This window comes from Gavia stellata, chromosome 13, assembly GCF_030936135.1.
Source record: "Gavia stellata isolate bGavSte3 chromosome 13, bGavSte3.hap2, whole genome shotgun sequence".
Taxonomy (NCBI): domain Eukaryota; kingdom Metazoa; phylum Chordata; class Aves; order Gaviiformes; family Gaviidae; genus Gavia; species Gavia stellata.
Genome location: NC_082606.1, coordinates 952531 through 967798, shown reverse-complemented (window position 1 = coordinate 967798; position 15268 = coordinate 952531). Strand labels below are relative to the sequence as shown.

Here is a 15268-nt window from a genome sequence, read left to right as displayed (position 1 = left end):
GCCTGTGAAGGAAGCACAGGAGAGGCAGGGTCTCCCATCCCTTGCCCTGCGAAGGTCTCCAGCCCTGTTTGTGATGCTGGTGGCCAGAGTATGCAGGGAGAGCTGCCAGCTGGAGCTGGCTGGGGCTGGGAAGGAGGAGGTACAAGCTGTGACTTCTCCAGTTTGTTGTAGGGAAGGTGGTTCCTGGTTTTCTTCTTTTCCAGAGAGGAGCTGAGCTAAAAAGCATCTTGCCGCCTTCTGCTGTGACTTGTAACTGAGCTTCCAGATGCCATGTGCTGGCGGAAGTGGTCCAGGTGGGACCAGGAAGGGCTGGAGAGTGTATCACCCATGTGGTGAGGGCTCTTGCCCTTGCGTTTGACTTCCAGCCAGTCCCAAAGGAAGCAGCACACACCAGAGCAAGCAAGGGAGCAAGCACAGGGATGTTTCCCGGTCCCCTCTGCACCGCAGACCCTGCACTGCCCTGCTCAGCTGAGGGTCCCTCTGAAAGTCCATCATTCAGGGCAACCCCAGGCTTTGTGGCTCTGGCAATGCCGGCCCTCCAGACAGCACGGTAATTCAGTAATTTGTGCTGGCAGCAGCTGCTCCCATTATCAGCACTACAGTAATTGTTCCTGCTGGGCTGGTCCCACTCAGGGCCATTAGCAGCAAGATCTTTCTTTTATCATCGTACATCTCATTCCCATCTTGGCAGCTGCAGTAAATGTCTGTCTGTTAGCAAGGGCAAACGCCCATCAGGATGGAAGATTGGGTCACCCTGTGGTGGGTGATGATTTTGACACGCTCGCAGGTTGCTCTGGATGTGGAATGGGAGCATGTCTCTCCTGTGGCTTGATGCAGGGATGAGAGAGGTGTCTCGTGGTGGTGCCGGGAGGGGGGGACATCGCTGCATTGCCCCCCCTCCCCAGCTCTGCTATCCATTCAGCAGTGCAGCTGGTCTGTCCGTGGTCTCTGCATGTGCCAGGACAGGGGGAGCAGGGACAGGCGATCCCTCCCTGATTGCGGAGGCACTGCTCATTTCCATTTAGATAGAGGAATTTCAATCTCAGCCTGACGTCTCCTCGCCACGGTGCAACTCAAGACACAAATTTCCAATTTTCTTCCCCACGCAATGCCAGATGCTCTCTGCTGGCTTGGGAACTGAAGCGCATTAGAGATGCTGCAGCCTGGCAGAGGCGGACAGTCAAGTACGTGAACGTGGATGATTATCCGCGTGTAGCTCCATGGGGCAGCTGGCATGTATGGCTTCTCCACACCCAAATTTGCTGCACTGCCTGTGGCCCAAAGTGCTCCCATTGCCTCTCATTATCCCCCTTCCTTACCCCTGTCCAGAGACAGGAGATTAAAACCAGCACGCAGAGTTGGCCCCCACAATACAGGATCCAAATCACTTGGGGACAGAGGACGGTCACACAAGGAGAAGCCACCACGGCAATGAGGACATCCAGCTATTTCTGTCTTCCAGTGGGAAAAATGCAAGAAGTCGTCCAGCAAGGGGGTGGGGGTGTCCTTGTTTGCTGCCTACATCAAGTACGTGTTCACCTGCCCATGGATGGGTGGATACAAGGAAGCTCCTGATCCTCGATGTGGTCTCCCCTGCCATGTACTTAGCATGTCTGTTCCTGTAGGAATAAAGAAACACCACAGTTTTGCTTAGCCAAAAATGTGACAGCTTGTGGAAAAGAAGCTGGAGGGGGTTGGTGGGGAGAGCCACAACCTCGCAGGTGATGCCTTCCAGTTCGGAGGTCCGGGGCAGGTGTCCACTGGCAACGAAGAAAGCCTTCAGAAAGGAGCTTGGCTTAACTAAAGGGAGAGGTAAGGCAGGCCACCGAGAGGCACCTTCCAGCGAGCTGAGGGCAGGTCCCAGCGCGGAAGGCGCATAAGCTTGGAGGAGGTACACAGCAAGGCAGCCCACAACGAATTTGAAGGGCAGCCTGGGGAAGACACCCAGAAATCACCATGAGGGCTGCTTTACGGCCTGAGGAGCTGGGAGCCTGCCCGGGGGGGACCAGAGAAGTCCTGGGCAGAGCGGGAGGGTGAAGGCCCCGCCGAGCGCCCCCCCCCACTGCCGGGCAGGCCTCGGCTGCGGCTGGAGCGCGGCTGCCACCTGCCGGGCCCAGGCGGGAAGGGCCGGGCCTGGCCGAGGCCGAGGCCGAGCCCGAACCAGGCCTTGCAGGGGCCGGCGGGGCGGGGGGGCGCGGCTGAGGGTGAGGCAGCACGGGGCGGGGCCAGGCAGTGAGGGGGCGGGGCCTGGGCGGGGCCAGGCAGTGAGGGGGCGGGGCGTGGGCGGGGCCAGGTAGTGAGGGGGCGGGGCGTGGGGCGCCGCCATGTCGGAGGCGGCGGCGGTGGCGGGGATGGCGGCAGCGGCGATGGCGGAGGCGCGGCTGCGGCGGAAGCAGTTGCTGAGCGCGGAGGAGGCGGAGCTGTTCGAGCTGGCGCAGGCGGCGGGCAGCGGGCTGGACCCGGAGGTCTTCCGGTGAGCGGCGGGGGCGGCCCGCGGTGCGGCCGGTGCCGCCGGTTCCGCCGCCGCTGACGGGTGTCCCCGCAGGGTGCTGCTGGACCTGCTGCGCATGAACGTGGCGCCGCTCGCCGTCTTCCAGGTGCTCAAGTCCATGTGCGCCGGGCAGCGGCTGCCGCCGGGACCCGAGAGCGGACCCCCCGCCGTGCCGGCGCCGCTCCCCGCCGAGACCCGAGGTAGGCGGCGGGCGGGGGCGGGCGGGGGGACGGCGGCGGTGGCGGGCCCTAATCCCCGTGTCTCCCCGCGCAGAGCCCCCCGAGGACGGCCGGGTCCCCGTTCCGCTCCCCCCCGCCTCCGCCCTGCGGCCGCCGCGCCTCGGGGGCCGCCCGCCGCTCTCCCGGGCCTCCCCCGCGGCCTACCCGCTGCCCCGCGGCCTCCCCGCGCCTCCCGCCGGCCGCGCCGCTCGCCCCACCGCGGGGAGGGGGCCGCGGGCCGGGCGGCTGGGCCTGAGGGGGAGCTCGGCCGGTCCCCGGGGGGCCCGCTCGGTGTGAGCCGCGGGGCCGGGCCCGGCGGGGCTTTGCGCGGGGTCCTGAGGAGGGAGAGCCTCGTCGCCCCCCGGGCCCGGGCCTCTGCGTCTCCTGCCTGCGGCCCGCACCCTTTTTTCTTAATTTTTATTCTGTTTAGGCAGCGTAAGGGCCCGGGTGCGGAGGAGCGGTGCGGTATGTGGCGGGGAGAGGTTGCCGCAGCCAGTTGCGCTGGGTTTTGTAGCCTCCTGGCTCTGCCCTCCGAGCCTTTAACAAAAAACCCCCAAATTCTTAACACACGACGTTACACGGTGCCGCTTCACTTGTATCTAACTCAAAAAAAAAAAAAAAGTAGAATTTCTGCTGCGTTAGGAATCCCTGGAAAACGAGGAGAGCTGCGATGCTTCCTCTGTTCCATCCCCGTGTACCGTGGTGGCTTCTGCCGCTCGGACAGCAGTTTCCGTGCCCCGTGGATGGTGTTTGGGTGGAACGTGAAATGGGAGGCTGCGTGGGATTGTTGGCTAAAATAGTGACTGCTTTTGAATGTCATTATCTTTTGTTATTGCTCTAATCTCGGTGGAAGGTAACAAATGTAGCCCTGAAGCTGTGCCATATATATATATTACTTTAATTTTTTCTAAACCAATTCTAATAAAACCTTTACTTACTCCTTGACCTTCCTGAAGTGACTTTTGGCTGGTAGCTCGCAACCTCTGTGGATTACTTCCAAAAGATTTAAAAAGAGGTAACTGAAATAAGCCTGCTACATTTGAATTCACTGTGGAAAGGCTCTCATGTCTCTTGTGCTCGAAAATATAGTAGAAAGGGGCAATGGCCAGAACAGCAAGGTTTTGTGATTGTTGTCTGTGGTTGCCAAGAGCAAAATTCCACGCTGGAAGATCGGCTTGCTGCACCCCTCAGCGCTGTCGTACCAGTAACGTGGGTGCGCTTGTTCACTCAGCGGCAGCCTAGAAACGGCTGAGGTCAAGTCAAATTGTGTTGTCGTGTTCTGTTCTCCTTTTCTCTCCCTGTTTCAGGGTAAAAACTCAGTAGTAGCTGATGGGTCTCTGTTGACCCGTGATGAATTTTGAGGCAAAACTTGAAAAGTAACTGTCAGCAAGGACTGTGCTGGGAACAGAGAGAACGGGGCAAGAAAGAAGAACTTTGTCGGCATGGGTAACCGGGGTGGGGGGGAAAGTAAGGTTTCCCTGTCGTGATAGTGTACGACCGCTTAGTCTAGCCTCATTACTGAGGCTGCCTTCTTTGTAGGGGGTGTTTATTCCCATGGCTGTGCTTACAAGTGGTAAGTCCTGTAGAAAGCGAAGTTGAAAGGCAAGATTCATTTGGCCAACTATAAGCAGTCAGTTTTAGGGTAAGGTCGATTATGCCGCAATCCGAGGCACCTTTACAGGAGCAGAGCCTGGTGCTTCTGGTGTGGATTCCCACATGGTAAATGGGTGAGAATTGCTTCGTTAGGCAGCTGAGGGTGGCTGCACAGAGACTCCGAGTAAGTTTGCTAAAGCCCAAATGGGAATTGGAGTGTGCGGGCAAAGTGTCCAGGACTCCATGGACTTCACTGTGAGCAGGTTCCCCTTTCTCAGGAGATGCTCTTGATTAAGGATTTCCTACAGAGAAGTTGGTTGCAGTAAAGAGAACAGCCTTACATGTGATTGAGAAGTGACTCTAAAGATGCACAGGGGAAAAAGAAGATACTCGGCTGACTACTTTTTCCTGAGCAAAATGAGAGAGGTACAGCACTTGGATATTTTAAGTAAGAAGCAGCATGCTATTCAGGTACCATGTTGAGAGGAAACATCTCGAAAGAGCAGCGATTCTGAACAAAAGATGCTGTTAAATTTTGTTCTCTCTTCTTCTCCTCCTTTGCTGGTGCTTCAGGTGTGATGGGCCACTCAAACTATGAAGGAACTTTGGTAAGGTTTTTGTTTCTGTCTGTTAATCTGGAGTAGCTTTTGTTCTCTCATGTACGCTGTTTGTGTGGTACTTCCTGTAAAAATGAGATTATTTTTTTTTTCTAGCACTGGGCCACTGCCACAGGCTAGCTTTGGCTAGTAGTAGGCCAGCTCAGGTTTGAAACTGTCAGATGGCAACTTGTTTGTTAATCAGCGTTAAATCTCTCAAGAGGAAAAGCCAGAAACCCTAAGGTAGAGTTGATATGCTCTTAACCATTGCCTCCTACCAGCTTGAGGTGCTGCAGGCACCTTAGAGAGGCTATGAGTTTCCAGGAACTAGTATCTGTCTTGGGACCTTGATTTGGCTGTGCCTGCATCGATCCAGGATGCTCATTCTGCATCTGTAGCAGAGCATCTCCTGGTCCAAGGTGGTGCCTGAGTCAGATTGCAGTCCTAGTGTCTCCGGCCAGACTTTCCTCTCCTTAATTTCCCTTTAAAATCGACATGTTGATATCCTTGAGCGCACTGGGACAAGCCCTCGGAACCGAGGGCGAAGTCTAGTGAAGTTCAGAGAAAGATGGCGCTAGCTCTGCGCTGCTCGTGGTAAATGTTCACAGTATTAGTTTGGCCTTCACTGTCTTCTGTTGCTGCTGTATTTCACATTGCTGCTTTATTTCTCAAGGCTAAAATATGTCTTTGGGGCTAGTTGATGCACTGAGATCACCGGATCATATGCAGCTTACTGAGACAGGAGGATCATGCCCATCAAGCCACAGTTGCACTGCAGACATGGTAAAACATTAAATGCTGAACTTGGATTTGCTTTCTTTGCAAGCTGGTGCTGGGTAATGGTCATAAAGGGGCAGTTCGGCCTCTTCTCTCTCATCACACTCAGTCCTGACCAAATTCTGATGGGCGGCACTTTTCACATCTTGCCAGAAGGTTTGGTCTTCACAGCTATCTCGGGATTTTTTTTTTTGTTTTCTGGAAGCTTGTGTTATATTAGAGCCGTATCTCACTTTGAATGAAAGCTTCTCTTTTTAGTTTCTGTCAGCCCAAATGACTTCACTGTCACCCAGCACCCACTGATGTTAGACAGCAGCCCATTCCTTTGTGAATAAAATCACCATTGAAAAACTAACTCTCTCAGAAAATTCTTTGGGCAGAACTTAAGCTCAACGGCAGCTTGTCACAACCTTAGTCCTGCATCCTCATTTCTGTGAGTATACTAAGTACCAGTAAGATCTCATTAACATTGAGAAGAGGACACATTTTGTCCAGCTCTCCTTGTGAGGATATGTTTCTGTAACCTCCTGGATGGAAGGCAGATGTCTGCACTTGCTGTGATTTAGTCAAAGGAGGAGCTATGTTAGTTCAGTGCCCAGCCTGACCTAAGTTGGGCATCAAGTGCAAGTGAACAAGCTTCTGCAGGTTTAATTGTAGCTCTGTACGAATTTTGGCTAGCTTATATCTGACTTTGCAGTGCCATGTAGACACTTGGAGCGATGTGCCTGGAGTGTCTGAGGAAGATGCGTAGGACTCTTGGCTGAAGGTCATGAAAACAAACAGGTATCCAGAGAGATCTCCTAAGTCATGGAAATTGGTAATGATCTAAAGCAGAACTGGGCCATCAGTGCCAGCTTTATCTGTGTTTTACTGGACCACCTTAGGCTGAATTAGGATTTGAACTATCTAGCTCAAGACAGAAGCTTGTTTTACTGTAGCCCTGGGGGGAAAGTGTGTCACTGAAATAAAGATCCCCATAAAATCAGCATATCTTCAGCAGAGTAATTTTCTCTCCTTAAATTGGGGAAACAGCCAGCTAGCTCAAACTGAAGAGGAGGAGGAATCACTCCTCTTTCACTGAGCTTTCTAGTTCTGGGCACAGTCCAAGTCCATCGTTCAGGAGTTGGGTAAGTGTTAATAGGGTGACGGGGGGGTGTTCTCTGGGCTGGATCTGTTCTGCAGGAGCATTTGGCTTGCCTTGCCTCCTTTCCCTTTAGGAGCTGCTGCAGGGAAGGGGAACCAAAGCTGTGCCTGCTGTTGGCCCTGCCATCTCTTGTTGGAAGATGCTGCTTCTGTTTAAGAAGAGGATGGTGCGGCTTCCACACAAGACCAGGCATTTGGAGATGGGAGATGCCTCCTCTGCATAGCTGGGACTCGTGTCTGCTGATAAAGCCAGAGCTTCTTGCGCTAATACAAAGAACAGTGATTGCCCTATATAAGCTTGCCAAGCTGCTTTGCACAGTCTCCGTCAGCTCTGCCTATCTGCTCTTTCTCCTGTGCTTCCTCCTTTGTCAGAAGACAGACAAGCAGCTGAAGTAATCCAGGTCTCACTAAAGATTAGCCAAGACTGCTCTGCTCGAGTTTTATCAGTAATGATGAGATATCGGCTTAGGCTTCTCAGCCCATCGTGGTGCAGGGAGGTTTTTTTAAAGCAGCTGAAAAGAGACTGTTACAGCATTTCTGAACAACACTGTTGGCAGGGGGGAGGGGGTGCGCCCCCCAGTAGTTATTTCAGCTTTTTTACAGCTAAAGCAACAGGGAGTCTAATATGAACGACTTTATTTTGTATTTTCCCCTAGGAGATAGCTGTGGATAGCTGCATGGAGCTGTGTTTGCTGGTGACTGAGTTCATGATAGGTGGCTCAAAATTACTGTGTTTGAGTATTGGAGCGTCCATCTGGCATACTTAGCTAGATACAACTTCAGGCAAGCTGCATTTGAAACCGTTCCTCAACAGTTGTTGATTGGGGAGGGAAAGAGCTGATTTTAAAGAGAAAGGATATTCGGGCAATTTCTTTCTGTGCATGCGAGGAGGAGGTGTGCATACCCGTTAGGACCATGGTGTTGCTTTTGGCCTAGACTAGGTATGTGTATAGTTTACCTTTGTGTAGTTAAATAATGCCATTTTGTTGCATATTATTTCCATGCTTTCTGTTTCCATCAGCCAGCCCTCAAGCTCCTGGTGGTTTCCCTGCAGTTTTCTACCTCTCTATTGTCATGCATATGTCAATGCCCTGCTCTTTTTTTCTAGGCTGATGAATAGTCTTTGCTTCTCTCATTCTTTGCACTCCAACTGGTTTTGCCACGTTCCCCACTTCCCCAGCCCAAGTGTCTTCCATGAAGTTACTTCCTAGAGCTTTGCCCCAGCTACTAAATGTGTGGTTAACATGAGCTTGCTTTTCAAAATCTTGTCTCCGTTGTGGACCTCTCCCCTGTTCTATGGATTTTAAGGCTGCAGGGAGCCATTGCAGCCTCCTGTTTTGCATAGCAGGGGTCCGAATGCTTTCCTATCCCATGAAAATCTGCATTGTACCTAGATGCCTGTTGGAAATGTCACTGAGCCCACCACCAGCCATGGGCTCGGTGAAGGGTTCATGGGGTATGTTTTCCTTGTCTGCATGGAAAAATAGGTTTTTGAGAATCCTAAGTTCCTTTTCTGCCCCTGCATTTGTAACTACTTTCTTCCTGTGTAAATACTTTGGTATGATCAAGGTCTCTTCTAAGTGTTGCTGTTTAATTATTTCCTAAATACCCCTCTCTCTACTATGCAGCTTATTGCTGACTTTGTCCTCCCTATGTGTTCCTCTTGCCATCCTTGTGTTTTGTAGCCTTCCCTATTCATCCCTTTTTCTCACTTCTTATTTCTTGCACTGTCTCTGTGTTGTCTGTCTTTAGCTGCGGTCAGCCTTTTGGGATGACGACTGTTGCTGCAAGGGCCCACAGTGACTGCCATTGCTCTTCGGTACGGCTGGCTGGCTACGCTAGCTGCTTTGCATTCCTCTTATACTCACCCTCCACTTACTCAGCCTCACGTTATCTCAGGGTTCGTCTCGATGGAGGATTTGTCTCGATGCAGGATTTGTAATACAGACTTCTGTATTAAGGAGATAAGGTAGCTGACAAGGATAATGCTGTGTGGAGCTTGGATATGGTGGAGGGAATCCCTCCAGAGATGCTAAGGATTTCTCTTAAATGTATTTAATCTGTTTTTTATACATCATACAGTGAATTTTCCTGTTGGTTATACTGGCAATTATGCTTTAATTGTAGATAAAAGATACCCATGGCATCTAACTGATAGCAACGCGTTCTTAAATCGAGCCACACACCAGTAAATGTTGTACTTGAATACTGCACAGTCTGTATGTCTTCCCTGGGGAAAAAAAAAAATCTGTAGAGTGATCTATAGGTGACTTATAGAACTAATCAAAGGATTAATACCGTCCTGATCATGGTTTTCCTACTTAGTTGCTTCACTCATACTTAGTTTTTTCAGTACTTCATGAATATCACTCCAGTAAGTGGATTTCCTAAATTCACTAAAGAGCAGTTAGATTGCCTTCCAGGTCTTTATCCTGCAACTCTCGCTCCTTGTAGCACTTTCTACTATAAGCAATAAAGTTCAAACCTTTTGAATTAGAGGCCTTTATTCTTGTTTTGTGAAATGATCGGCATGGTAATTACATGGGGCATGAAGTTTTATATTCAGAGCATTCCTAGTGTGGAGTTGTTGCTTTCCCTCCCCTTCCCCCCAGGCTTCCATTCCAGAATGCACTTTTAACTTCTCTGTATTGTAGGCATTTCTCCAGTCAATCAACAACTGAATAGCTTCAGTTTATAGACCTTGTTCATCTTGTGGTACAGAAATTACAATTAAGTATTTTGTGGATTGCAGGTGCTGATATCAGTTATTTTACAACTGATTAAAAAACTTTTCAGCTGTGCCATGCTTTCTTGGATGGTTGAAGGTCCCTTCATTAAAAGTTCCAGCTCCTTTCCTCTCCTGGGAGGTTATAACAAATTTTGATACTCCCAAAATACAGATGATAGGTAGTGAAATAGTCTTTTCTACTTCAGCAGAAACAGCAGACAAACAGCTTTTATTTCTTTTTCCTTATCTCAGGAATAACTTGCAAAAGGTCTAGGCTGGAATGCTCAAACCCTGACGTGCATCTAGTCCTGAAAGAATAGGTGGCTTCATTGTTCCTGTGAAAATATGTTTTGCTCTGGGTAATGCGTTTTGAAAACTGAAGTTGAGACATACTTAGCATTTTATTGCATCTTAACCTTTTGAATGATGAAAAAGCTGTATTGGATGTTGTGATGCAACCTGCACTATTGTTTTCTGGGAAGGACTTCCTCCCATCTGAGTAACTTTAAGGAGAAAAAAAGCATTATTTGAGAGGCACAGGCTTCTTCCGTACTCTTTCTTTTAAGTGTGCTGTGTTCTTAGCAGTGCTGTGCGTACAGCGGGAGCCTGTTGCGAACTCGCCACATGATTTAGCTACAAATGTGTGGCTGTGTCTATTGGAGAAGCTGGTGGCTTTTGAATGGGCTGCAGTTCAAGAGGAAACACTCTGTGCCCATGTATTCCCTGAAGATACTGGGATACCTTCGGTAGCCTGGGTGGTTCTGTGTATTGTTTTTATATATACTCTAGGTGTGCTGGACATGGATGGGCAAGTTAATGCGGGTGGATGGCTAAAAACCAGGACTTGGGTGGCCTTGGCAGCGCTGTCAACATGAGCAGGTAGCAGAGAGGACTGGCGATCTCTGGCCGGTGCAGGTCTCTCTCCTGTCACACTTTCCCTGCAGAAGGTTTGCAGGTTTACCTGAGGCTGTGAGGCTTCCTCTCTGCTGGGTATTTGAGCTAAACACTGCACTGGGATAATTTTTTTTAGTATGTCCTTTTGGACTGATTTTTCAAGCTTTTTTCTTTTTCATGCTCTGTGAGGCAAGAACTGACAGAGAGAAAAGGGATTTAGAGGTATACTGTAAATGGCAGACTCATCATGTGTGGCTTTGTGGTCAAGTAATGACATGTGAGTTCGTGAGTGACAGCTAATTCATTCCTTCCCCCCAATCAACCAAAGGAACGCTCTGAAAATCTTGTAAACATCAACTGAATAGAGTACGCTGAGAAAAATGAGGGGCCTCTTCTCCATCTTCTCTTTCAGTAATCTACGTGCAAGAGAAGAGGAGGAAATGAGACTATCCCAAGTGTGGTGGTGGAAACTACTAAAATGAGGAGCAACCAGGAACAGAGGAGGATTTGTAAAAGGGAAAAGGCTGGTGCATTTCATGCTGATCAGTGGATGGGAGAGGAGCTCCCGTGGCTCTGCTGATCAGGCTTGGAGGGAGCCATCTCTCAAAAGAGCAGGAGAGGTGAATGAAAACCTTGTCTTCAGTAAACCAGACACTTAATGGGTGCTTAAGTTGGCAGCCTCCAAAGGTAACATAGGTAAGGGAGAATCCATCCATTGTGTAGATGAGAATGAAGTATTATTTCAGAGAGTTGCCTTGGAAAAGGACTGTCAGATTGATGAGACTAGTGCAGACCTCTGCTCTGGGAGGGGGGAATTGCTCTGTACCTTAACCTACCTTCAGACCTCTCATTTAGAGGCTTCTTAACCAATGTGTTAAACTGAGTTGTTTGAGCACCTAAGGAGGCCTGTCAGTATCTTGAATAGGATCTGTGACTTTCTTAATATAAGCTTGCTTTTATAGTGGTATCTAGTAATGCAGTTGAATACCTAACCTGTTATGAAGAAACAGGCTTGCTGGAGAACAGAGGAAGGTATAAGTTCTGTGCAGGTGATTTGTGGGACTGTGTAGGTCTCCACTTATTTTGTGTTCTCTTCTTTCTCCAAATACTTCTCTTCAGATAAGTGTTTGTGACAGAAAATGTGCTTAAATAACGATTATCTGCTCAATGCATGCTTAAGGTCTTAGTTAACTACTTTGGAAAGTGCATTTGAGAACCATCTTATTTTTTCCTCTTCCTCTGTTTCAAATCAATTCAGCTGGATTTGTTGAGATGTATTTTGCCAGTCTTAGCTGTCCTCTTTACTCTGTCTTCTCAGGGAGGCTGGTCTTCTAGGTAACACATAGTGATTGCAGAAAGGAGGGACTTCTGCTCTTACAAGTGTTTGGGTTTTTTTTTTTTATTCACACCTAAAACTGAGTCTTTGCTTGTCTAGAAAGGCCGGTTGGTTTACTGTGCCCGGTGTAAGACCTACTGTGAGACAGAAACAGGAGCAGGATTTTGGAGAATTTAAAAGTACTCTTGCCGTTGCTCTAGCCCATAGTCACTGCCAATAGGCACTACAGGAGATATTTTGAGATTGTTGCAGCCCTGATATCCCTGACTGTGTTACAAGTAAATGTACCAACAGCTATTTATTTACCAGCGGGAAGAAAATCTGTAGTCCATGTTGCTGCTCAGAGGCAGGAAAGGATCCCTTGGGGAACACAGTAGGTTGAGTAGAGAGGAGACTGAAAGAGAAGAGCTTTAGATTTCCACTTCTGAAAGCATATTTGGCATTGGGGTTCTTTTGCTAAATCTGAGCGGTCTTCACTTGCCTCCTGCTTGACACGAGAAGGTGCTGCTTTCTCCCTTTGTTGCTTAAGGCTTTCTCTTCTTGCCCTGTGCCACCCTGCAGACTCCTGCCTTGGTATCTGGTGGTGGTCCTCTCCTAGAGGTGGCTGCAGCCTTTTGGCCTTGGGTTTTGTCAGAGATGATCAGCATTAATGTGTCCAGTGAGCAGCCTGGTCAGTGGGCACTGCTGTTTTTAAATGGGAACTAGCAGTCAGAGGTAGGTAGGGCACACTCCTGCCACTGCTTGCATGCAGATTCCATTCTTAAACTGTGTCTGGCTCTCAAGGAGATAAACATGTAGCTGCTTCTTTTGGAGTCATCTTTGGGGAGTGAGGTATTTGATTAGGTTCTCTTTTGGCTTGTCTCTTGCATCTGTAGCTATTTGGGCTGCAGTTGTTCTGTGACAGCCAGACACATCCACGATAAGGACATCTTGTGTCACCAAGGAAAATATCAGTGGAATCCTTTTGTTGGTCTGTAGTACTTGAATTACAGAGAGTTTGTGGTTGTTCAACTTTTGTGCTTTGAGTTAATTGAACCTGTTTTCTCTGATAGTGTTTAACTGGCAGAAGTGCATAAACCATGCCTGTCCTTGTATACTTCATGAGCTCTCCTTGACTGGTTTACGGGTCTAGATAGGATACTTCCAAAAATATAGTTGGTTTTTATGTTGTTGAAGTAACTGGTTTGTTTTACTGTGATTTTTGAGGCTAAGAGGATGGAGGGCATGTGCTTTGTCTGAGTGCAGCTTCTCTTCAGTAAAGTGATTCTTTCTCCCCAAGTCATTTCAGCTAGGTCAGAAGATCAAGGGCCTGACTCCCAGTAGCGCTAATGGTACAGTTGTTTTGTGTGTGCATATGGTTAGAGTTGTCATACGCAGGTTGAGGACCCACAGTCTTAGCAGGTAGATGCATGTGAGAAAGGGGAGGGCATTCACCTGTGGAGATGTCCTGGATTGCTATAAGCATCATGGTGAACTATGAATGCTTTTTGTTCCTGCCAATTTTTCTCTCAAATGCTGTGAGATCATGTATTGCCTTTGTGCAATTTGTTTGTTTTCACGGACAATACTTGCATTAGTGAAACTGCTTAAGTGCTTGAGCTACAAAGAAAGATTGCAAGGCTGGTTGGCTGGCTTGGGCTGTTAACTGCTGGCAGATCACTAGTGTGGTTTACAATAATAGCCTTTTTTAAGAGCACCTGACTTGACTGGGATAAGTGAATGTATTTCTTTTGCCACCCTAGTCTGTCAAATTTTACAGATATGAAGGGGCCACATGCTCTTTGTTCGGAAGTTCTCAGGTTGTCTTTCTGGTGCTGCAAGTTGTTAACTTGTGGTATTGATGTGAGTCCTGTTCTCAGACAGCTGCTCCAGTGAGACAGGACAGTTTGGTAAGTAAAGCAGACATATCTCCAGTCTGTGCACTTTCATAGCACAAATGATCCAAGATGATGATTTCCAAACCATGCCCATGGAGACTTCAATGTGTGGAGTAGCTGTTGGTATTCTGGAAGTTGCTCTGGTAACGATTGCTAAAATGTCACTCTTCATTTTACTTGCATGCATGTAACTACTGTAACTACAGCTTACTATATTCTTGTGTTTTGTTTCCTCCTTGCTATTAGTAATCTTTTATGATGCTTCTTGGAGCTTGCTATCTTTAGTAAAATCTGTAACCCCTTTGCCTCACGTTTCTTTTATTTTTCTTTTCTTTCCTAATGTGAGTGCTACTTTTCATCCGAAGTAGTTCTCTCCAGTGCCAGGAAAAGTCAGTCTCCCTCACTTATCCCCTCCTGTCAGTTGTTTGCAGTACCCCTTAGTCTGTCACTCTCTCCTCTGACTGAATCCAGCAGGGTGGGCTGCGTGCCCCTTGCTTCCCTCAACTTCTACCTTTCTACCCATTGCTTCTCTCTGCTGTCACATTGCATTTTCGAGATGGTCAGTTGCGCCTACAGAAGGATAACTTACCTTCTGAACACAGTAAGAAAATCGGTGTGTAGGAGTCTGAGCTCCTGAAAACCCCCAAAAATGGTAGGAAATCCAAACTTGCTCATCAAGACGCAGAAGTAACATGAAGAGAAGGGCTTCTGATCGGATAATGTGACTGCACGCTTCAGAAACTGGTGGACACTGGTACATCGATTCACTTATCCCAGCCTTGAGGTGTTAGATGCTCTTCGTGTTCTTCTTGAAGTGCTGTTGGCAGTGCTGGTGTTCCTGTGCCAAACGAAAGCAAACGTTTAAAGAATAAAGTGGCTGGTTACTTTGTGGATTAAACCTGTTGAAAATTAACAGTGCTCCTACTGCAACTTGTTTCGGTTTTGTGGCCCTGATACCTGTTGAGCTGAATTCACAAATCTGCTTTCTGTGCTGGATGCTGGATACATTTGTGACATCTAATACAATTTTGCCTTTTGCATGATTTCTTAAGGAATGCTTGCAGCTTATATGCTGTGTGGGTGACACTTAGGGTTGGGACTTGAAAATTAATGTATGTCTTTATTTATTCAGGGAGAAATAAAACCAGTTCTGCTGTCAGTGGGACCCAGGTTCTAGCAGAAAGGAGCAGCCGGGAAGGATCTGCCCAGAGGATGCCTCGGCAACCGAGTGCGAGCCGGCTGCAGAAAGCAGGAGCTTCTGGAAAGAACAGTGGAGGAGGCAACAGTACCTAATAAGGCCTTGGAACCAATATGTTTTGATGCTTGACAATGTATATAAACCGTGCTTGTTAAAACCACTTGTGTTGTATGTATGAACCTGACAAACATGATTTGTAATACATGGAACAGAGTTGTTTGTTTCTTATTTCCAAAACTTCCTTTGGCAATGTAGACTACGAGGGGTTACCTGAAGGCACCTGGGACAAAGAAAGAGGTGTGAAGCCTAGAAGAGCCTGGAACAGTGCTCAGGTTGCTCCAGAGAGGTCATGACTGATCGTCCAAGCCAATGTTTCTTGCTGCCTCCTTCCCTCAACTCTATTTTGGTATGCTCTTG

General features: G+C 48.5%; 1 protein-coding gene across 1 annotated transcript; it reads left to right on the top strand.

Moving 5' to 3' along the window:
- The first annotated feature begins 2324 nt into the window (after positions 1 to 2324).
- On the top strand, positions 2325 to 15054 carry LOC132318021 (mitotic-spindle organizing protein 2B-like). Its single transcript, XM_059824090.1, has 3 exons — positions 2325 to 2473; positions 2546 to 2691; positions 14786 to 15054. Exons 1-3 carry the CDS (start codon positions 2325 to 2327, stop codon positions 14944 to 14946), a joined length of 456 nt encoding a protein of 151 aa, XP_059680073.1. The 3' UTR covers positions 14947 to 15054.
- Positions 15055 to 15268: the final 214 nt, after the last annotated feature.